At 41.4% G+C, this 22,948-nt stretch overlaps 1 protein-coding gene and 1 non-coding gene across 2 annotated transcripts; one reads left to right on the forward strand and one right to left on the reverse strand.

The window, feature by feature from the left end:
- Positions 1-1,114: 1,114 nt before the first annotated feature.
- On the forward strand, positions 1,115-22,948 carry LOC135548405 (zinc finger MYM-type protein 3-like). Its single transcript, XM_064977986.1, has 25 exons — positions 1,115-1,201; positions 2,121-3,196; positions 3,451-3,509; positions 3,593-3,659; positions 3,784-4,168; positions 4,354-4,534; positions 9,492-9,704; positions 9,808-9,958; positions 10,079-10,191; positions 10,783-10,869; positions 11,052-11,202; positions 11,333-11,505; positions 11,842-12,007; positions 12,269-12,318; positions 12,537-12,693; positions 15,026-15,141; positions 15,344-15,491; positions 15,591-15,740; positions 17,285-17,385; positions 17,992-18,139; positions 18,285-18,424; positions 18,548-18,662; positions 18,742-18,999; positions 21,438-21,552; positions 21,718-22,948. Exons 2-25 carry the CDS (start codon positions 2,128-2,130, stop codon positions 21,902-21,904), a joined length of 4,500 nt encoding a protein of 1,499 aa, XP_064834058.1. The 5' UTR covers positions 1,115-1,201; positions 2,121-2,127; the 3' UTR covers positions 21,905-22,948.
- trnav-uac (transfer RNA valine (anticodon UAC)) lies at positions 22,037-22,112 on the reverse strand. Its single transcript has one exon. It is a non-coding gene; the product is annotated as a tRNA-Val (tRNA).

Genomic DNA, 22,948 nt, shown 5'->3' on the forward strand with positions numbered 1-22,948 from the left:
CTGGATGTGCATGAGAAAAGCTAATAGGTCTACAAAACTCTTCTAAAATCTCACTGACATGAAGATGACCCTAGGTACAGGACCAAATGACCATAGTCAGATAGGGCCTTTGCTAATTGTGATTGGCTCATTTGTTGTAGCGTAGAGAGCTCACGAGAAAGCTGTAGCTTGTGGATTTCCCTCCGTGGTCACTTTTGACACCTGTTGTTGATTTAACATTGGTGGAAAAGAGAAAAGATTGGTTGAAAATAACATTCGTCGTAGCTTTCATGCTAATTTAAAAGGTGTTTACAGATGGTTCCAAGGATCCTGATAGTGGATACACGGGAGCGGGAGTTTACATTGCTGAATTTGATGTGCAGATATGTAGAAGACTAACCGATAGTCCATCTGTCTGTCTGTATACTCTGTCTGTATGCTGAACAGTTGGCAAAGGTAGTTGCTCTCCAGTGGGTGAGGACGCTCAACCTATTAGAATTTTATTATGTTCAGATTCTTTGACTGTACTGTGTAGTTTATCCTCTGGTAACTTTAATATGAGTGATCTACTATTGGAGGCATTGACTCTATTAAAGAGACTTGAGAGAGTGGTTGTAGTAGTGTGTTTCTGCTAGGTCCCAGCCCATTCAGGTGTGGGAGGGAACGGACTTGTAGACCAAGTTGCCAAATGGGCTTTAAACTAGATATAATTGATATTTGTGCTATATTGGGTAGAGGCTAAGATCATTTTTATAGACGTGTAGAAGAGGTGGGACTCCTGAGCACTACGGTCGGTTTATATGCCCTTGCAAAGAAAGGTCAGTGGAACACGATTCAAAAGGCGGGACAGGGTGGGTGTTTGTTAGAAGTTAGTAGGGCTCTTTTTTTTCATGTTCTTAGGTTGGCATTTATATGTCCTCCAAAGAAAGGTCAGTGGAACACGATTCAAAAGGCTGGACGGGGGGTTGTTAGAAGGGCTCTTTTTTTCATGTTCTTAGTAGTACATGATTAGGTAGGAAGGTTTCGTGTTTTTGTTTGTTTTGATCATTGTTTTTTGACAATACACTCCAGTACAGTAGGTGGCGCTATGCACTTTTAACGTCTGTTTGCAGACCGCCATAGAAGAAGAAGAAGTTGTAGCTTGAAACTAGCCACACACCGCAGTTTGGTGGTGGTTGCATGCAACATTTCAGCTAGCTACAGCAACATTTCATATTTGCAGGTAAATGCACCATACTTTGTAGAAGTCTATCATAATTTATGTTTGAATCATTAATATTATATTTTAATAAAGTTACTGTATTAGAATTAGTTAGCTAGTGATTTAGTTTGACTGCTAGTTTGCATAAGGCAACGTTAGCTTCGTAACGTTAGCTAGCAGATAGCGTATTGGAAGCTAGCTAGCTATTAGCTAACGTTAGCCAGTAACGTTATTAGCGGTCTCTTTGCAGAATCATAAAACATTATACGCCTACCATGCAAGTAGCGAGTTATGTCTATTGTATAGATAGTATTGAGATTCTATATATAATAATGGGCTAACATGTACCTATCTAGCTTTCCAGGTAGTTAGCTAAATAGCTAGCATTAGCTAGCTAGCATTCTAACTTGCAAAAATGGAGACGCCAGGTGAGGCGCGCCAAAAGGCAGCAACGTTGCCATAGCCAAACTAGCTAGTGGTTATTACTAGTTACCACAGCCACAGAGTCAAAATGGCTATATCGTAAAAAATAATTAAAAACAAAAATGAACTTTTTGGGCTTAAATTAGGGTTAGGCATATGTTTAGCAGTGTGGTTATGATTAGGTTTATAATCTGATTTTACGATAAATTGTATAAATAGGCGGGGTTTAGCCATAAATGTAATTATTCCATTGTGGCTGTGGTAACTAATGACAACTGCTAGCTAACGAGTACCAAACTTTAGATAAATTGACCTAGCTAGCTAACTAGATATATGCCTTCACTTGTGTGATCTCGTGGTCTAGAATAGCGGATCCACAATAAACTAGCAACTTGTGGCTGTAATTTCTCAAACCTACCACCACATTTGATTTGACATGAGTACAAATCTGTTGTCATGTGAGACTGAAGCAAACCATTGTTTTTGTTGTTTCGTTTCTCTTAAATTGTGATGTTAGGTGCAGTATGGAACCCTCAGAGCATCCAGAAACCTCAGCCACTTTTCAAATGGCCAATGAGAATGTACATCTAGACCTGCTATCCACACAGACTGATATGGACCTGTTTTCTGGGCACACTGATATGGGCCTTCTGCCTGCTCAGACTGATGAAGGCCTACTGTCTGCACCGAGTGATATGGACCTGCTGCCTGCTCAGACTGATGTAGACCTACTGTCTGCACAGAATGATATGGACCTGCAGCCTGCACAGACTGATATGGAGGTGGCCTACTCTGGCTCACTGGGAACAGAGGGACACAGTGGGGAGCAGCAGGCCCTTGATGAGTTGACAACCTTTCTCACCCAATCTGAAAGAGAGAGGCTGAAAACTCAGGACAGTCTGAGCATCCTGGGGGACCCAGACTCACTGGAACTGTCCAAAGTCCAGGTGGAGGACTTTTACAGCCGCACAGTCCTTCCAGAACCATCAGACTTTCAGGAACCCTCAGTCTTTCCAATGCCCTCTGTCCTTCCAGAACCTTCCGTCCTTCCAGAATCCTCATACCTTCAAGAACCTTCAGGCTTCTCAGAGTCCTCAGTCTATCCAGAACCCTCATACCTTTCAAAACCCTCAGGCTTTTCAGAGCCCTCAGGCCTGCCAGAACACTCAGACTTCCAAGAGCCCTCCGGTTCAGCCACAGGCCTCAGTCAGGATGAGTGGGGCAGGCAGGGTCACACAGAAGCCTGGTCAGAAATGGGAGCTGAGCCTGGAACAGACAGACTGGAGGTCACCGAGGGAACTCCGACTGTAACTGGGGCACAGATGCCAGAGACAGGAGAGGAGCAAATGGACATAGTGCATGAAGATCCCACTGCATCTGTTCAAGATGAAGTTGATCCAAATATGCCTTCTATAGTCAGCGTAGAGAGCTCACACTCTGAGGATGGTCCAGGCAAAGAGGAAGCCTTATCATTCTATGGATTGGTGCCAAAGGTAGAGGGCACAGCAGAGAAAAAGAGTGAGAAAGAACAGCCTGTGGGGGGCGGTATGTCCCCACTATCATCCTGGGCCCAGCCATTGACACCAGGTGAAGGTGTGTAGTAAGGAACTTTAGGTTTTTAGGCTCATAAGTTTATTAACTTAGGTCACACATACATAGAAGTCTCAGTGCCACATAAATAGTTTGAGAAGGATAAAGGTAAATGCAAAACTTGATTTAGGCTTAATTACACATCTTTGAGAAACGATTAGCAATCACGTCTTCAAATAGCCATGTCAGTTTACATATAGTCTGCATCTACTATGTCATGAACAGCCTTTAGTTACTGATGATCGATTGTGTTTCAGCTGAGGAACAACCTGACACTGAGGTCGCCGTCGAAGATCCAAATGGTCAAAAGACTACGGTAAAAAAAACTTTCCGTGAATTCTAGACATTTTCTGTAAAAGTAAGTTAATTACTGTTAGCTACTCTTCTCATTTATTGTAGGGGAGAAAGAGAGGTCGTCGTAATCGTGGAGAAGCGAGGAAAAATACGCAAAACATGTCTGATGGAGGTAAAACGTCTTTCGTAAATCTGCTTAGCTAATTCATTTTACCTCGTTCTCAACTATCATTATGTAGGATTATTTTTCCAATTATATGATTATCACGGTGATCTAAATGCGTTGTCTTCTGCAGACCAGCTAACGGACAGCGGTTCTGACGATGCAGCTGATGATCCGAGGGACACAGACTTTGACCCCGCACGGTTTGGCCTCCGGCGTTCCACCAGGGTCTCCCAAAGGAGCCAGAGCACTCCGCCCCCCCGCCTCATTTCCCCAAAGTTGTCTGGTCCTGTCTCTACCCCTGCGTATACTCAGAGGTCTGCAGGACCCCCTCCACCCCGGCCGCCACCCCCTCGCCAGCCTACTCGCGTCCTCTGTGCCAACTGCAGTGGGATTCTGCAGAGCGGACAGACTGCCTACCAGCGCAGGGGTCAGCCTCAGCTCTTCTGCAGCTCCACCTGCCTTAACTCCTTTGGCAAGAAAGCCCCCAAGAAAAAGCCTTGTGCTTTCTGTAAAAGGTAAGCCTCTCAATAGATATTCAATGAATGTGTTCTTCGTTTCTGCTATTCCTTCCAGTAAGGACAGTGGATTTTATAACATTCCTCATGCTATTTCATAGTAAAGTAAGTGTTAACGTTGTGCATCGTTTTGATCTCAACAATATTTGTGAAATTTACCTCAAGGTTTGTGTCTTCTATTTTAGGGACATGGGGAATAGAAAGGACACCATGCTTGCACAGGTTGGCCAGTCACAGTCCTTCCAAGAATTCTGCAATAGCACTTGTCTTTCCCTGTATGAGGCCCGGCTGGAGAAGGGCCCGACACAGCCCCCAAAACCAAGTGCCCCTGCCCAAAGATGTAGCGTGTGCAACCACATGCGTGAGGTACCAAAGCTTTCGCCATAACATTTTAGATCTCTTATGTGTCAATCAAATGTATTTGGCGTCAGTCAAATGGGTGGGCAGGCAGGCAAGTTCCCATTCAGTTGTCAAAACGTGGGTTGGGACAAGCATGCGTTGGCAGGCAAGCTGCAGAATGGTGAGCAGGTTACTTTTTCCCCATCATTTATCTGTGCAATTTTGACGGCCAACTACAAGCTGAAAAAGTTTGAGGGTTTATCTACTGTTCCCTCATTAGATTTTAGCTCATCTCGCTCTGGCTAACATTAGTTGTTGATCTGGTTGTTTTTGATGTACATAGGCACTTGAGGGGGAGAGAGCCTACCTTTTCATGGTTGTTTGATCAATAGGGCTGTAAAGTTCACAAATGTAAGAGGACTCCCGTCATGTTTACATATTTGCAGAAATCCATTTAGGTGGCTTTTGGCGAAAGTTTTCTAATAAACGTAAGTCTCACTGTTGCTACTGCCTGTAAACACACAGTCCAGTTCAAAGTGAATGATGGCAGGCCTGTGTGGCAAATGGCTTATTTGCATATAGCCCTACTTTTGCGCTCATTGGCTATGGTGCACCAGTCTGTGTAGAGTTCAGTCCTGGACAATACATAATTTCTATTAGGTTTTATTTACTGCAATGTCTAGTAATTGTCCAAACGCATGGCTGCTTTTTAATAATAATTATTTTATTTATTTAACTAGGCAAGTCTGTTAACCATTCTAGCGCGCCCCTCGACAACATTCCGCTGAAAAGGCATCGCGCAAAATTCCAAAATATTTTTTCGAAATATGTAACTTTCACATATTAACTTATGGCTGCAATCCCACTAACTGGATAAGTGTCATCAACAACTGCTGAATAGCATAGCGCTACATTCAATAAATATTACTACAAATATTTATATTCATGAAATCACAAGTGCAGTATAGGAAAACACAGCTTAGCCTTTTGTTAATCCATCTGTCGTGTCAGATTTTTAAATTTTGCTTTCAGCGAAACCAATCCAAGCGTTTGTAAGTTTATCAATCGCACGACAAAACATTAAGTACACTTAGCATCAGGAAGCTTGGTCACGAAAATCAGAAAAGCAATCAAATTAATTGTTTACCTTTGATCTTTGGATGTTTCCACTTAACGAGACTCCCAGTTATACAACAAATGTTCCTTTTGTTCCATAAAGATTATTTTTATATCCAAAATACCTCCGTTTGTCGCGTTATGTTCAGACATTCACAGGAAAGAGCGGTCACGACAATGCAGACGAGAATTCCTAATAGTTTCCATAATGTCCACAGAAACATGTCAAACGTTTTTTATAATCAATCCTCAGGTTGTTTTTAAAATATATAATCGATAATATATCAACCGCAAATGTCTTTCACAGTAGGAGAGGGAAAAGCAATACCTATCCAAACTCTGTTGCGTGAGCAAAACTCATATGACCACTTGACGCGGTGTTATCGTTCTGGCTCATTTTTCATAATAAAAGCCTGAAACTATGTCTGAAGACTGTTGACACCTTGAGGAAGCGATAGGAAAAGGAATCTGGTTCATATCCCTTTAAATCCAGCAAAGGGAGGCTATGGAACATGGAGTTTTCAAAATAGAATCCACTTCCTGTTTTGATTTTCCTCAGGATTTCGCCTGCAATATCAGTTCTGTTATACTCACAGACAATATTTTGACAGTTTTGGAAACTTTAGTGTTTTCTATCCAATACTAATAATAATATGCATATATTAGCAACTGAGACTGAGGAGCTGGCCGTTTACAATGGGCACCTTTTCATCCAAGCTGCTCAATACTGCCCCTGCAGCCATAAAAAGTTAACAAGTCCAATACAGCAAATGAAAGATAAACATCTTGTTTATCTACCCATCGTGTCCTATTTCAAAAATGCTTTACATCTGAAGCACAGCATATGATTGTTAGATCACCGCCAAGTTGAAAAACACACAGCCATTTTTCCAGCCAAAGATAGGAGTCACAAGAAGCAGAAATATAGATAAAATTAATCACTAACTTTTGATGATCTTTATCAGATGACACTCATAGGACATCATGTTACACAATGCATGTATGTTTTGTTCGATAATGTGCATATTTATATCCAAAACTCTCAGTTTACATTGGCGCCTTACGTGCAGTAATGTTTTGATTCCAAAACATCCGGTGATTTAGCAGAAATTCTCATAATAAACATGGATAAAACTAGTGTTTTTAACAGAATGAAAGATAGACTTCTCCTTAATACAACTGCGGTGTCAGATTTTTTAAAAACTTTACGGAAAAAGCATAATCTGAGAACGGAGCTCAGAACCCAAACCAGCCAGAGGAATATGTGCCATTTTGGAATCAACAAAGTTAGAAACAACACCATAAATATTCACTTACCTTTTATGATCTTCATCAGAAGGCACTCCCAGGAATTCCAGTTCGACAATAAATGACTGATTTGTTCCATCATTTATGTCCAAATAGCCACTTGTTGTTAGCGTGTTCAGCCCAGTAATCCATCTTCATGAGGCGCAGGCACTTCATCCAGACAAACTCAAAAGGTTCCGTTACAGTCCTTTAGAAACATGTCAAACGATGTATGGAATCAATCGTTAGGATGTTTTTAACATAAATCATCAATAATGTTCCAACCAGAGAATTCCTTTGTCTTCAGGAAAGCACTGGAATGAGAGGTAACTCTGTCAGGAGCTCTCGTCATGAGACCAAGGCTCTCTGCCAGACCACTGACTCAAACAGGTCTCATGAGCCCCTCCTTTTATAGTGGAATCCTCATTCAAGTTTCAAAAAACGGTTGACGTCTAGTGGAAGCCCTAGGAAGTGCAACCTCATCCATATCTCAATGTGTATTCCGTAGGCCAAGCTTTGAAAAACTACAAACCTCAGATGTCCCACTTCCTGGTTGATTTTTTTTTCTCAGGTTTTCGCCTGCCATATGAGTTATGTTATACTCACGGACATCATTCAAACAGTTTTAGAAACGTCAGTGTTTTCTATCCAATACTAATAATAATATGCATATATTAGCATCTGGGACAGAGTCGGAGGCAGTTCACTCTGGGCACTCCATTCATCCAAAAGTGAAAATGCTGCCCCCTATCCCAAAAAGGTTAAGAACAAATTCTTATTTACCACTACGGCCAAACCCGGATGATGATGGGCCAATTGTGTGCCACCCTATGGAACTCCCAATCACGGCCGGATATTATTCAGCCGGGTTTCGAATCAGGGACTGTAGTGACGCCTCTTGCACTGAGATGCAGTGCCTTAGACCGCTGCGCCACCCTGGAGCCCATATTGCTATAGAATATTCACAAACGTGATTACCAAACACAATGTTTTAAAATGTGAAAATGACCATATCTGAGTAGTCAAACCAAAGTTTATTTGTCTTGTGCGCCAAATACAACAGGTGTAGACCTTACAGTGAAATGCTTACTTACAGGCTCTAACCAATTGTGCAAAAAAGTTATTACGTGAACAATAGGTAAGTAAAGAAATAAAAACAACAGTAAAAATAACAGTAGCGAGGCTATATACAGGCACCGGTTAGTTGGGCTGATTGAGGTAGTATGTACATGAATATATGGTTTGAGTGACTATGCATATATGATGAACAGAGAGTAACATTAGCGTAAAAGGGGGTGGCGGGACACAATGCAGAGAGCCCAGTCAGCCAATGTGCGGGGGCACTGGTTGGTCGGACCAATTGAGGTAGTATGTATATGAATGGATAATTAGTGACTATGCATATATGATAAACAGAGAGTAGCAGCAGTGTAAAAGAGGGGTTGGTGGGGGGCACACAATGCAAATAGATAGGGTAGCCATTGGATTACCTGTTCAGGAGTCTCATGGCTTGGGGGTAAAACTGTTGAGAAGCCCTTTTGACCTAGATTAGTAGCTCCGTATTCTTTCTGGGTGTGTGTATGAACAGATTTTAATATGATTTGATGTTGCTTAAACGCTGTCAGTTCCATTTAAATAGACCAACAAGAGTTCCAAACCTCTCTGCCGAAACCAGTTATTTTTCAGTTTTCTGGTCCCACTCAGACCACTCCCAGACAGTCCTATCATAATTTTTGCTTGACTATTTTATTTGCAAACAATCAGTAAGGTACTTAATTGTTACATGGAAATGATTTGATATTGAGATAGAAATGGTGGCACTGGACCTTTAACACAGTATGACTACACTTCCACAATGCTTTGCTTATGGTTTAAAATGCTGTAGGCATTTTTGTTAGTCATACATTATATTGAAGCTATTTTAAAGACTGCAGCGTCTACTCTAGCAACAAGTCAACATTTTATGCTTACCTTGAAAAGCTGGCATAAGCCTTACTTGTTCTGATTTGAGTTTCCCCCACCATCTGTTAGTCATTTGCCAATTTGTACAATAAAATGTATTAAAAATAAGTAGGCACTTTTTAATGCCAAGCACTGCAAAACCACACAATAATGTGATTATGGTATACCTTCTTTAAAGTTGTCTTTCTGTTTGAAATGCTGGTTAGAGATCTGATCAGCATGCTTCAATTCGAGCTCAGTCAATACAGTGTATGTGAAGTGTTTGTCACGTCATGGGCTTTTCCCAGAAGTAGTGACAAAGAATACTTAAACCCTAGTGACACACATTCACCTCATGTTGATATTTCATCATTGAAAAGATTTTGTGTGTAACTGGATCTATGCTGGGATTATGGAGTCTGCATGAGGCAGGAATTCTGTCAAATTTTGAAATCAATATTGACAAGTTCATGCTGCTATTGCGTCTTTTTGTATGCTATGAGCAGGCAGCAGAATAAATTATAACCAACTACACGATTTTGGTCGACTAATGAGAAATGAAAAAGGGTGGCATTATTTGAAGTTAGGATTGATAGAATTCAGCCCGAGTTTCTTACCTTCCTTCCCTCTTCTGCCTCAGATCAACCATGAGGTAACCATGGGCAACATGATTCACCTGATGTGCAGCGATGCCTGCTTCAACCGTTTCCGCGCCACCAAGGGCCTGAAGACCAGCTGCTGTGACGCGTGTGGTACCTACATCAACACCTTCACCTCCCGGGCTGAGTACCTACTGCATGAGGGCCAACAGAGGAGGTTCTGCAACTCCTCCTGTCTCAGGCTGTATAAGATGGTGGGTGCTGATCTCTTCTTGAATGTACAGTCCTGTACTATTGAGTGATACGAGAGTGATTTGTCTGCTTTGTGTTTAATCAAAGTGTCGTCTTTGATTTCAGAAAAACACTAAGGTGCTCTCGTGCCAGTGGTGTAGGACTCTGTGTAAGAATTTTGACATGCTGTCTAAAGTGGATCAGTATGGCAAGACCAGACACTTCTGTTCTTTGTGCTGTATCGCCTCGCATAAAGTTAAAACTTCTGGGGACACAGGTACATTCTACTCTCCTTGTTTACTACTGTATGAATTCACCTTTGCTTAATCTGAATGTATTAATGTGATGTCTGACTGTGAATGGCTTTTCACTATTATTACATCTGCTTCTTTTCCAGTGCCCAGTGAAGCCTGCAGTTCCTGCAAAAGAAGCCCCTCTGAACCTTACTACTGTAAAACAAATGAGGCCGTGTACGTCTTCTGTAGCCCTAGCTGTTGGAGCAAATTTCAGGTTGGATAAATCCATACCCTTAATAGAGTTTGGACAACACTACAACCTACAGATGCATTGTCCAGTATTTAGTCAGAACATGGTCTGCCAGATGTTTATACAACACTTTATTGTGTGTTAAACGTAAATTTGAGTACCTCAGTTGTTCAACAACAAAAAAAATGGTGATGGATTCTGAAAGTGAAAAAAGGAACCGTTAATATTTACAGTGTGATGCACAGGCTTGGCCGTAGGTGCCCGTTAAGCAGAAAATGCTAGTTAAAATGCAGACCAAGCAGCTGCAGTGGGGAGTTCAGCCTCACTTCTGGAGCCCGTTAAAATAAAAACTCATCATTAAGCTCTTTAGTGTGGAGAGGGTCACCCTTTGAAAGCTTTTGCCTTTATTCTACCGAAGAACCTATGAATTAGGGCTTGGTCTGTTTCTGCAAAAACCTTGCAATAAAATGTCTGAGAATGGGCTGAGACATTCTTGAGTCCCTCTTTGATACTAGTTCTGTGGGGTTGCTTGTTGTGTTTTTGCCTTGGCTTAATGTTTACTGCTCATTCTCTTCTTGTTAAATCTCCAATTAAGAAATATACTCTTCTTCACAGAGCAACAGTCCCAATGGAGACCTCTACTTCAACTGTCTCTCTTGTCATAACATGTTCAGTGGGGTACCAGAAATCCTAGACTGGCAGGTAATCAAAATGTGCATTTTACATACATTGTGCCAAAAAAAGTGGTTTAGTGAAAACTGTTTTTTTCACGACTACTTCAAGAAGTACATTCACGATTCTGTGTGGTCCTGTATGGCTCAGTTGGTAGATAATGGCGCTTGCTACACCAGGCTGGAATATATTATTATTTTGCTTGCTTTCAGGACTCAATATATCAGTTCTGCTGTAAGGAGTGCTGTGAGGACTACAAGCGTCTGAATGGTGTGGTTTCCGTGTGTGAGCACTGCAACCAAGAGAAACTGCTTCATAAGAAGATAAAGTTCTCTGGGGTGGAGAAAACCTTCTGCAGTGACGGTTAGGATGATGCATGCATTTCTGTGCTAATTTTTATATGCAATAGATTGTCGATTTACATGGAAACACTTTACTGTGTCTCTAGGCAGAGACTTATGTTTTTTTTGTTGTCTCCTTTTTTTTTACCAAGGTTGCATTCTACTGTACAAGCAAGACTTTGCTCAACAACTGGGCCTGTGCTGTATAACCTGTACATACTGTTCTCAGACCTGCTCACGGGCGGTCACAGAGGAACAGGATGGCAACACATGGGACTTCTGCAGCGAAGATTGTAAAAACAAATACCTCCTGTGGTACCTGAAAGTATGTCTGAACAATAACAATGCCATATTTACACCATGACCATATGACTGACCCTGAGAAGTTTGAAATGGCTGCTGGTACACAGGCTGCATTCAGTTCACCCTCTTTTCACTGTGCATTGTCTGTTGTATGGTAATATAGACACTTTTTGTTTGAGGGATGATAGCTTCAGAATGTATGGGCTAAACTGGCACAATATTGTCATGACAGAATGAATCCAGAATGTGCATGATTTGCGGTCAAATTGTGTTAGCAGTGTCGTCTGTTACCAGGCTACAATGTATGTGCTGTGTGTATGGTTTTTGTGTGTGTTTTGAGCTGTGTGTGTTCTCTTAGGAAGCACAGTGCCATGCCTGCAAGCGTCAGGGGGAGCTCCTGGAGACCATCCACTGGAGGGGAGAGATCAAACACTACTGTGACCAGCCGTGCCTCCTACGCTTCTATGGCCAACAGAACCAGCCCAACCTAGACACCAAGCAGGGCCCTGGGAGCCTGCTCAGCAGTGCGTTTGCTTCACATATACCAACACATGCAAACACAACACCCATACTGTATTTATCATAAACCCAGTCCATACATGGGAATTGTTTTTTCTAAGTATGCTGTGTTGTAATATAATTGTTTGTTTGATTTTCACTGTTTGACATAATATTACAAAGTTACTGCTATTGTTTTTGTGATTTCCCTAAAATCTGTAAAATGTAAACACATGTTCGTCTTGGTAATTCGCTGTTAAACTTGTATATGTTTACTGGACTTACAGCTCATTCCCCAGAGTCTACACCTCCCCCTGCAGCTATAAAGACAAGTGAAGTAAGTGTGCTTTTTGACTTGCTGCTCCAAAAGTTGGGGGGAAATGCTACCGAAAGGACACAAATAAATTTGAGCTAGGCTTTTACCACGCATACAAATATATGCAAGTATTCTCTGCTTGAAAATGTTTTTTTGAAATAAAGCAAAGAGCTACTTTTCTCAAATTTCTGCTGAGTGAACATCCAAACATTTATTTATGTCAATGTTTGTTATTTCAGGCCACAGGAAGAGGCCTGAAGAGGACTGTAGCCAAGCCTGCTCCTCCCTTCACTCTACCTCTCTCCCAAAGGAACAAATCCTCCATGTGTAAACCCATGATGGCCACTACTGGTGTTGCATGTAAACCTGAGATGAAGTCCCAGAGTTGCCAGACAGGTAATGGCGAATGTAATCCCATGTCCCTTTCTGTAGACTGGTTGGCTGACAACATAACGAAAATGATGCGCAGCAATCAATGATTCTGAATGGTCAGCTAGCAACAATGACAGGAAGATGCCAAGTGGGGAATCGTAGGTGGTTCGTTTCAGCTCATTGTAGACTATATGACCAAAAGTATGTGGACACTTCCTTGTCAAACATGTCATTCAAAAATGATGTGAATAAATATGGAGTTGGTCCCCCATTTGCTGCTATAACATCCTCCACTCTTCTGGGAAAGCTTTTCACTAGATGTTGGAACATTGCTGCGGGGACTTGCTTCCATTTAGCCACAAGAGCATTGGTGAGGCCAGGCAGCGATGTTGAGCGATTAGGCCTGATTTGCAGTCGGCATTTCAATTCGTCCCAAAGTTGTTCGATGGGATTGAGGTCAGGGCTCTGTGCAGGCTAGTCAAGTTCTTCCACACTGATCTCGAGACACCATTTCTGTATGGACCTCACTTGGTCCATGGGGGCGTTGTCATGCTGAAACAGGAAATGGGGGCCGGTTGCAGACGATTTTTACGTGCTTCAGCACTCGGCAGTCTCGTTCTGTGAGCTTGTGCGGCCTACCACTTTGCGGCTGAGCCGTTTTTTCTCCCAAGACATTTTCACTTTACAATAACAGCACTTATAGTTGCCCGGGGAAGCTCTAGCAGGGCAGAAATTTGATTAACTGACTTGTTGGAAATGTTGTTTCCACGTTGAAAGTCACTGAGGCCTCCCGGGTGGCGCAGTGGTTAACGGCGCCACATTCAAGGCACACTACAGCGCCAGCTGTGCCATCAGAGACTCTGGGTTCGAGCCAAGGCTCTCTCGTAACCGGCCGCGACCGGGAGGTCCGTGGGGCGACGCACAATTGGCCTAGCGTCGTCCGGATTAGGGAGGGCTTGGTCGGTAGGGATGTCCTTGTCTCATCGCGCACCAGCGACTCCTGTGGCGGGACGGACGCAGTGCGCTCTAACCAAGGTTGCCAGGTACACTGTGTTTCCTCCGGCACATTGGTGCGGCTGGCTTCCGGGTTGGATGTGCGTTGTGTTAAGAAGCAGTGCGGCTGGTTGGGTTGTGTATCGGAGGACGCATGACTTTCAACCTTCGTCTCTCCCGAGTCCGTACGAGAGTTGTAGCGATGAGACAAGATAGTAGCTACTACAACAATTGGATACCACGAAATTGGGGAGAAAAAGGGGTAAAAATTCAACAAAAAACACACAAAAAAGAAAGTCACTGAGCTCTTCAGTAAGGCGATTCTACTGCCAATGTTTGTCTATGGAGTTTGCATGGCTGGGTGCTCGATTTTATACACTTGTCAGCAATGGGTGTGCCTGAAATAGCCAAATCCACTAATTTAAAGGGGTGTCCACATACTTTTGTGTGTGTATATATAGTGTATCTTATTGATACCATGTCTTATTTTGACTAACCACCAACTGTAACGATGTAGAGTCTGCTCATTGTATGTTTTCAATTAATGTATGTTTTCTATAAACATTTGGAGACTAAATATAGTTTACATAGGGTTGGCTTAGAATGTTGACTGTCTGTTTTGCCCCTTAGTTGCTCACACAACAACCAACCCATCTATGGGACTCACTAACACTGTATTTAATATTTAAGATCTATTCTTTTAAGAATCAATAGGTGTATATATCATTAATTTATAAGTCCATAAATGGATATTGCAGCTAAGGATTCTAGCTTTAAACATAACTTAAATCAAATCAAATCAAATTTTATTTGTCACATACACATGGTTAGCAGATGTTAATGCAAGTGTAGCGAAATGCTTGTGCTTCTAGTTCCGACAATGCAGTAATAACCAACAAGTAATCTAACAATTCCTAATCTACTCTCTTATACACAGTGTAAGGGGATAAAGAATATGTACATAAGGATATATGAATGAGTGATGGTACAGAGCAGCATAGGCAAGATACAGTAGATGGTATCGAGTACAGTATATACATGTGAGATGAGTATGTAAACAAAGTGGCATAGTTAAAGTGGCTAGTGATACATGTATTACATAAGGATGCAGTCGATGATATAGAGTACAGTATATACGTATGCATATGAGATGAATAATGTAGGGTAAGTAACATTTATATAAGGTAGCATTGTTTAAAGTGGCTAGTGATATATTTACATCATTTCCCATCAATTCCCAAAACATCCCTATGCATATGCTAAGAGCTTTATGTTAAATCAGGCCAACATTTATATATTATATTAGCAATTGCGGAAAAAAAGCACCTTCATGGTTTTAATAAATGTTGTCTGGTTGTTTCAGATGATTTCTTGCAGTCCCCACCTGTGGTGTTGCCAGTCCCTGTACCTGTGTTTGTTCCTGTACCTTTGAATATGTACTCTCAGTACACTCCCATACCAATGGCCCTGCCTCTGCCGGTGAGTTTGTTTTGTCTAAGTCCTGTTGTGTATTGTGCAAAATTTACTCGAGGCTTATTGTCATTAATTTAGTCTAGAGTAACTCTTTTGTTTCCAACCAAACGTGGTCCTTATGGGTGCCTACACACGGCTGCAATCTGTGGTTCTCTAGAGTGACTGTCCTATTTGTCTGCTTATTGTTTTTCTCTTTATTCTCTGTTAGATCCCTGTCCCCATGTTCCTACCCGTCACACTGGATCATATCGATAAACTTGTGGAATACATAAATGACCTTAAACTCCAGATCCCGTCTGATCCACTGGAGGCTGACATTCTGGCCATGGCAGACATGATAGCAGAGGAAAATAAAGGCATGGGCTCCTCCGGATCTCTCTCTACTTAGTCAACTTGCCATTGATGTTCTAGATATAATTATTGTAACTATATGGTGGTTATATGTGTTTATTTAGATCTGGACAGTGATCAGAAAGCAGGCCCGTTGCTGAGGGACTGCACCTTATTTGATTCTTCATCCCAAGATGACATCCTCTCCATGGCCGTCAATATGGCTGATGTACTGACTGAGCCAGGTCAAGACCCAGTAGATGAGCTCACCAAAGGCAGGTTCAAGCTTTTATAATATGGCATGTCTAATGCAGGGGTCTCCAACAGGTTGATAGCTCGCCAAACAATTCTGAAAGTACATGCATTTTTACATGCACGTTCCACCACAAACTGTCAAAAACAAATCTCCCAAGTATCAGACGCCGCAAGCTCCTTGTTACTATCTAATCAACATTGATATTATCCCACCCCTGGTTAGCAACTATTGGCTTAAAAAGAAAAACTTAACACAATATCTGCCAATTCATTTCCAGTAATATTTCCCCTGTCTGTGTGGTGCGCGAGCTTGTCTATCACTCTGTGTGTAGCCAGTTGATGTGATACCGTTTACTGGGTTGAAAGAAATACTTTCCCCAGAACCTTCTTAATTAAATGTTAACTGCAAAGCAGGCTTACCTGGCAGAAGTATTTCATGAGTTAGTATACCATTTGTTATTTGCCAACTTTGCCATGAAATGAGCAGCAGCGGTACAGAACCATCCGAGACAGCACATTCCTCACTCGCAATTAAAGGCCCTGATGCTCAATTAAAGGGCCATTGCACTCAATCCAAATGTATTACTTTCTTCCAGACCTAAAAATGTTATTTTGGTTTGATTTAAGCATTGACATGGACTCCGAACATCCAATGTTATTGTTTTCTATGAACAATTGTAATTTTGAGATTAAAAAATATATGCAAGGTGTTTGTCAAACCTTGAGACATCCTGAAAATCAGTTTTCTCACGAAAACGTATGTAATGTCCAAACGGTTTGGCCTAGAAAACTAATATGACCACTCTATGGAAAGATGAGACTCACAAACATGATGGTCTTCTCCATTTTGCTTGAAGTCGGTAATGCTGATGTGCAAACTTCTGTCTGCCGTGTTATCGTTTTGGCTAAAAACTAATATGACCCACTGTGGAAAGGGGAGACTCATGAACACGATGGTGGCTGAAGACAACCCATACAAATTAAAGGAAGTTTGGAGGTAATTTTGTGCCAACAAAAACAAGGGGTTAGTTATGTGTCCAAAAAAACATATTTCCTGAGGTTTCTTATCTCCTAGATATAGGACAGACACTTCAAAACCTTAATCATTATTTGTTTTTTTATTCTTTCTTTTTTGTTGCTATTTTTGAATGTGTTATTCGGTGCATTTCTGTGGGCTATAGTAGTAAAGGCCAAATTCTATATTTTATCAATGTATTTTTCATCCCTAAAGGGGTCTCAAAATTCCAAATCAAATAGATAAATGATCCATATTCCATGTTAGCTTAGTAGAAATGCCCCCAACAACTTACAGGACCCGGGGAAGAGTTGCAGGGGAGAAGAGAAGAACAATGTGCCTATTTGAATGCTATAAAAAAAAAGGTAGTAGCTCACGAGATGTTTCGTTTTTTAAAAGTTGTTCTAATGCGGTGAAAGGTTGGAGACCCCTGGTCTGATTAGTTTGCTTTGCTGCCTGAGATGTGTAAACGTACACTATAATTGCACACACTCTGTCAACAGTCTATGATATATATATTTTGTGTCCATTCTCATTTGTGTTCTTTAGCTTCCCTGGACCTGAACCCCAATGTTGATTTCCTCTTTGACTGTGGGATGCCGCCTCATGCTACTTCAGCAGAGCAGAGCGCCGACGTCACTGTTCAGAAGGTATAAATAAACACAGCCTATAATACAAGCGTATTTTGTCTGTTTTTTTCCTAGACCTTACAATGACTATCATTTTGTATTGAATTAAATAGTGTCATAAACGTTCAACTTATTTGAGAGACGCAGTGGAATCACATAGGATGCTGGACATCAGGAAAAAGCTGGCACCAACATGAGATGTCTTGGTGTCAGACTTACTGGGGAAAAGTGCTCATGTTCTGCATACTTAGACAGCTGCAACAGGGTCCCAAAGGTGAAATGGCTGAATAACAAATATATCCCTGGCGGAAGGCAGGCAGGCAGGCATGGTCCCCAACATGCAGCTCATGTAACATAAGGCAACAGTCACAAAACCTACAAGATGGACTGTTTACCAATGAACAGTGTCCTTAAAACAAGAGAGTATTTGACATATATACTGAAACGTTTACTTTTGCGCTTTGGCGGTCTCTTGGACCAGACAAATTCTTAATGATCAATGCACGTGTAGAATTTATGTAATGGGTGCACTCGGAAGAGAATATGAGTAACTAACTAACCAACTACAGTAGCTACCCCTTAACAGGTCATAGCAGTGTGATGTCTAATATAGGCTTTGTGTCACAGGGACCCAAGCGTCAGGCCATGTCAGAGATGACCCTACACGATCCCCTGGACAGTCAGCCTCTCGGCGCTGGTTTGAACAGCTCCCTTGGGGTTAAAGCCTGGAGGTCATGGGCCCAAAGCAAGCACTCGGACACTGACTACAGAAAACGTACAATATCTCTTGACTGGAACTTTAAATGTACCTGTCTTCGATAGCTCTGCTTTGAGTTTGATAGATCTCCTGTGAGTAAAATGGGCTGTAATGTTTCAATGTAATCCTGATAATAAAGTGCCTGTAATTTTCTCCCTTATAGAGAAACCATTAGACCTTCTCGTGTGTAGTCCTGAGGAACTGAACCATGGTCTGTCGCAGTTTGTCCAAGACATTGTTCATCCTAGAGGGCCGTGCTACAAACCTGACAGTGTATTTTACCTCTGTCTGGGGATTCAACAGGTCTTGTAGTTAATATTTTTGTGGAAGAGAGGCTTATTCAAATCTTACATGATTTTATTTTTTATTATACAGTGTTCAACTAAAACATTTGAGCACAGTGGTCTTGTCTTGTATATTTTCCAGTATCTCCTTGAAAACAACCGGATGGTGAATATATTCACAGACCAGTTATATGTCACCTTCGCTGAGGAGCTGAATAAGATTGTCAGCCAATGGCTGCCTTCCATGTCACCTAATGGTGAGTTCATATTTCTATTTTATTTTCACACATTTTGTCTGTGTTGTATTTGGGGTGTAAGTAATGTGTTTGGGTGCAGGTGGTCTCGGTTCTCGTGTCCTGGAGGAGCACCTGTGGGAGTGTAAACAGCTGGGTGTGTACTCTCCCTTTGTCCTGCTCAACACTCTCATGTTCTTCAACACCAAATACTTTGGTCTGACCACCGTGGAGCAGCACCTCCAGCTCTCCTTCTCTACAGTCACGCGCCAGGCCAAGAGGAGGTCTACACCACATGGCATGGTCAAGTCGTCTAGTGTCTGCTACCACCCAAAATCACAACACAAGAGAACAAGTAAAGGTAAGAGTTTATGTGACTAGCCAGGTTTCTATCTAATTGATATATGCGAATATTATAAAATCTGCATAAAGAAAATGTGCTTTTCCCCACCAAACAGACTTGTTGCAGATAAGTCAGTGTGTGTGTGATGGCGTAGTGGACACAACATACTTTTCCGCTAAAGTTTTCATGTACCGAATAAAAATCTAAAGTTCAATGTGCTTCCATTGCATTTTCAACTCTACTGATAGTTTTGTCACAAACTGTGCCCACTCTGGTCTTGGCACGTGTGCTGTAGCCAACAGCTCTCAGATACAGTGCAGGTAGGCTAGTCTACATGATGAGATTGCTATGGATAAGAGTGAGAATATTTGTCAAGCGGCAGTAAAGCATTGATCATCATGTCACCAGAATAAGACCCTCGATATTTATTAGAAAGGGGCATTAAGATCACCGTGCACTTTAACCACCCTGTAAAGTTCATCATAACTTATTTCATCTGTAGCCTAATAAACTGCATGCTTTCCCGAGTTGTAGTGAAAGGACCACACACCATATCATTGTGTGACTCTTAAGTTTACTTCTATATGATGGTTATTATGTCACTATTCACACATGAATGCGTTTCCACTGCCATTTCTCGCATAATTAATTATACCGACATTAAAAAGATCCCACCATGTCGAATGGACAAATTATCTGTCAGCATTTATAAAATTGTACCGAAACTACATGTCTCCATCACAGCTGTTGTGAATATTTAAAAAAATATGGTACAAGTCACAACACAACATTGGAGTTAATTTGTCATTTTCATGTCTGAGATTTGATATAAGAAAGCCCAGTGAATGAGAAGTGTTAATATGCTCCTTAGCCCAATGGATGATTGGCTAGTTGTTATTCCCAGTAACCAATGAGAGATTGTGTTGCTTTGGGTCATGGGTCATGACCCCAGCTTGGGGTGGGGGGAAGCAGGTCGCCTATCTTGAGTTGTACCACATTTCAGCTGAATGACAGGGGGCCTGACCAGGGCTAGGGTATGGAGTCATTTTACATGAATATCTCCAACTAGGTGAAATTAAATCTTTGAGTTCATATTTAGAATGTTTGAAAGTCTAGTATAGTGTTATGAGGTCCAGTTTAGTGGTAAGAATGTGTTTTCCAAAACATCCTAAAAATACTGTGCTTGTAGATATCATACTCTATTTCCAACAAAACATATTTTCAACTTCTGTAATTTATATAATTTGTATGTATGCATTGTAGGATCTTTGTCTTTATCTGCTGAGGAATGATGGTTGATATTTGTCTTAAACCCAGGTTATAAGAGTGGCTTTCTCTTATTATTAAATCCCCTTATCACTACAGTTTTTTTTAAATGCAATTAGATGGTGATGGGCAATTCTCTTAGGCAGGACCACCACTCTGAAACATGGTCCTGCTGACCTCAAAGAGCTTCCATTGAAGATAAACTGTTAAACTGTCTTCCAGCGATCAAATAACATGGTGCTAATGAGTTGTATTGCTTGGAGACCAACTCCTGTGAAATTATCCTTGTGCCAGTTGTTTATTTAAAACATATAGGTTAGCCTAGACCCACATCTCCATCCTACTCAGTGTTTTTCTGATTACTGGCATGTTCTGACTGAAACATAATCACGTGTTTTAACGTAGGTCTATTTTCAACTTGGCCTGACCATTCTTTGGATATCAGTGTCACTAGCTGGATTCCTCTGGCTTTGTAGGTCAGTTGAAATGGATCAGTTTGGTACTACTTTGGTGGTTTTATGCTGAGGTATAAAATTAAAAAGAGGATTTTAGTGTGACACTGTCACCTGTTGACAGTTGGTGTTCTATGAGTGCTTGTCTTAACTATTCCAAATTACAGTGAGAGAGCTGTTGATGTAGGAGAAGGAAGCTGTTGTCGCCCCCCCCCCCCCGGTTGGTCCATACTGCTATTCGCAGTGTGTCGGACAGCTATTTATACCGCAAAGTGGAGTTCTTTGAAGAGCTGCTACGCATGGGAGGTGTACCATGGTATGCGTCTTAGAACTGGCCCTGGCCATACACACTACAAACGCCAACCCCTGGCCTGCCACTGTTTGGGAAAACCAGGAGCTAAAAGGAGCAACTCTTGAGTTGTGCAACATGATATACGAGCAGAGAATCACTGACTGAATGTCTGAAAAGTGTTTTAGATGTAAATCAACGTTGGATAAAACATGTGGACTTGTGACCTTCATGACAGCCAAAAGTACCTTTTTATGTAGGAAAGACCCTGTCCATTGCAAAATAATATTAATTTTAATAACCTTTTTATAGTATGTGACAGTGACATGAAGAAATTAACTGTTGGCGATCAGCTTAATCAGTTTAGCTTGGCACTAACTGTAGCCAAGTGTTAAAATAAACACCAAGGGAAGTGAAGTGAGCGTGTACTCTGTTCTGTTTACACACAGAGGGCGGCTTGGGAAAGAGGAAACGGGATGAGCCTTCTGAGCTGGAGCAACAAGAGAACCGGTTGAACCCTCTCAGATGCCCAGTCAAATTCTTTGAGTTCTACCTCTCCAAATGGTAAGCAATGTAGACTGGTCAGGTACGCACAACTGAAACGCTAATTGAAGGACTAACCCTGGGTGTCATAGATTCTGAATGGGTTTGATACATTGCAATTAATAAATTAAACTGTACAGTTTCCTTTGTTAGATTCACATATGGTGTCTGTCTTTGTTCCTACAGCTCAGATGGTGTGCGGAGCAGCTGCAGTGCGTTCTACCTGCAGCCAGAGAGCACATGTATGGCTGAGAGTCCTCGCTGGTATTCTGACATCCCCATGGACAAGGGCAGGCTGGGAATTATGCTCAACAGGATCCTGGCTGTCAAGGATGTCTATGATGAGCACCCGGGACAGGGAGACATGGACTGACAGCCACGCAACAAGTTTATATATTGATGCTGATGTGGAAGCCGCTAGCACAAGTTACTTTTTCCATTTTTTTAATTTAGTAATTTAGACGCTTTATCCAGAGCGACTTAGTGAGTGCATACCTTTTCGTACTGGTCCCCCGTGGGAATCGAACCCACAACCCTGGCGTTGTAAGCACCATGCTCTACCAACTGAGCCACACAGGACCCACAACCCTGGCATTGTACTAACGACAATGCCTTTAGTTGTTCCATGGTTGTTATATCACCCCTACACAAATAGTTCATTGAGCATTTCCCCCATAGAATTACCATTGTAGCTAGATCTGTATAGATACTATATTAGCACTGCCGTATACCACCCTCAGTTCAGATAATGTATTTGGAACGCTTAGGTACTTTGGGCATCGTCAAAGACAACTAGTTGAAAGGTCTGGTTTGTATTGGAAACCCATATATTTGTTTGTTATGAAGTGTGCAGAACAGCTGTATAAAAGTACTTTACTTTAGTTCATAAAACTATTTAATGACACTGCATTTAACTCCCTATGCCAGCCTCACTGGATTTTGTTTCATTCAAAAGCTTAATGTTCATACACTGATAACATAAACAGTCATGTTCAACTTAAACACTTTAAATCTGTGTTTACCCTGTGGCCAGTGAGGTGGAAACCATTTATTGCTGCCGGAGATGTTCACATGTACAGTATCAAGAAACTCATAGTCATGGCAGACCTTTTACTTCATAGCTAATGTGTATATATATTGCCCCTCATAATTTCTTATTGTTACAATCATATAACCAGTCGTTCATTAAACCACACAAAAGAAGCCTAACTTCATGATAGAAATCTTTTATTTTAAACTTTTTGATCCTGCTTAATTGTCTTTCATTTACAAACTTACGGTTTAATGAATTTTATGTCCTGAATGTCTTGAGAAAAGTTGATTATGTACTATAAAGTTTATTTTCTGTCTTTTTCTAATTGAAGGAATCAAGAATGAATGTCTTGTACAAATTCTTCATAAACAACAGTTCACTATT

The sequence above is a fragment of the Oncorhynchus masou genome, chromosome 11, assembly GCF_036934945.1.
Source record: "Oncorhynchus masou masou isolate Uvic2021 chromosome 11, UVic_Omas_1.1, whole genome shotgun sequence".
In the NCBI taxonomy this organism is placed as follows: Eukaryota; Metazoa; Chordata; class Actinopteri; order Salmoniformes; family Salmonidae; genus Oncorhynchus; species Oncorhynchus masou.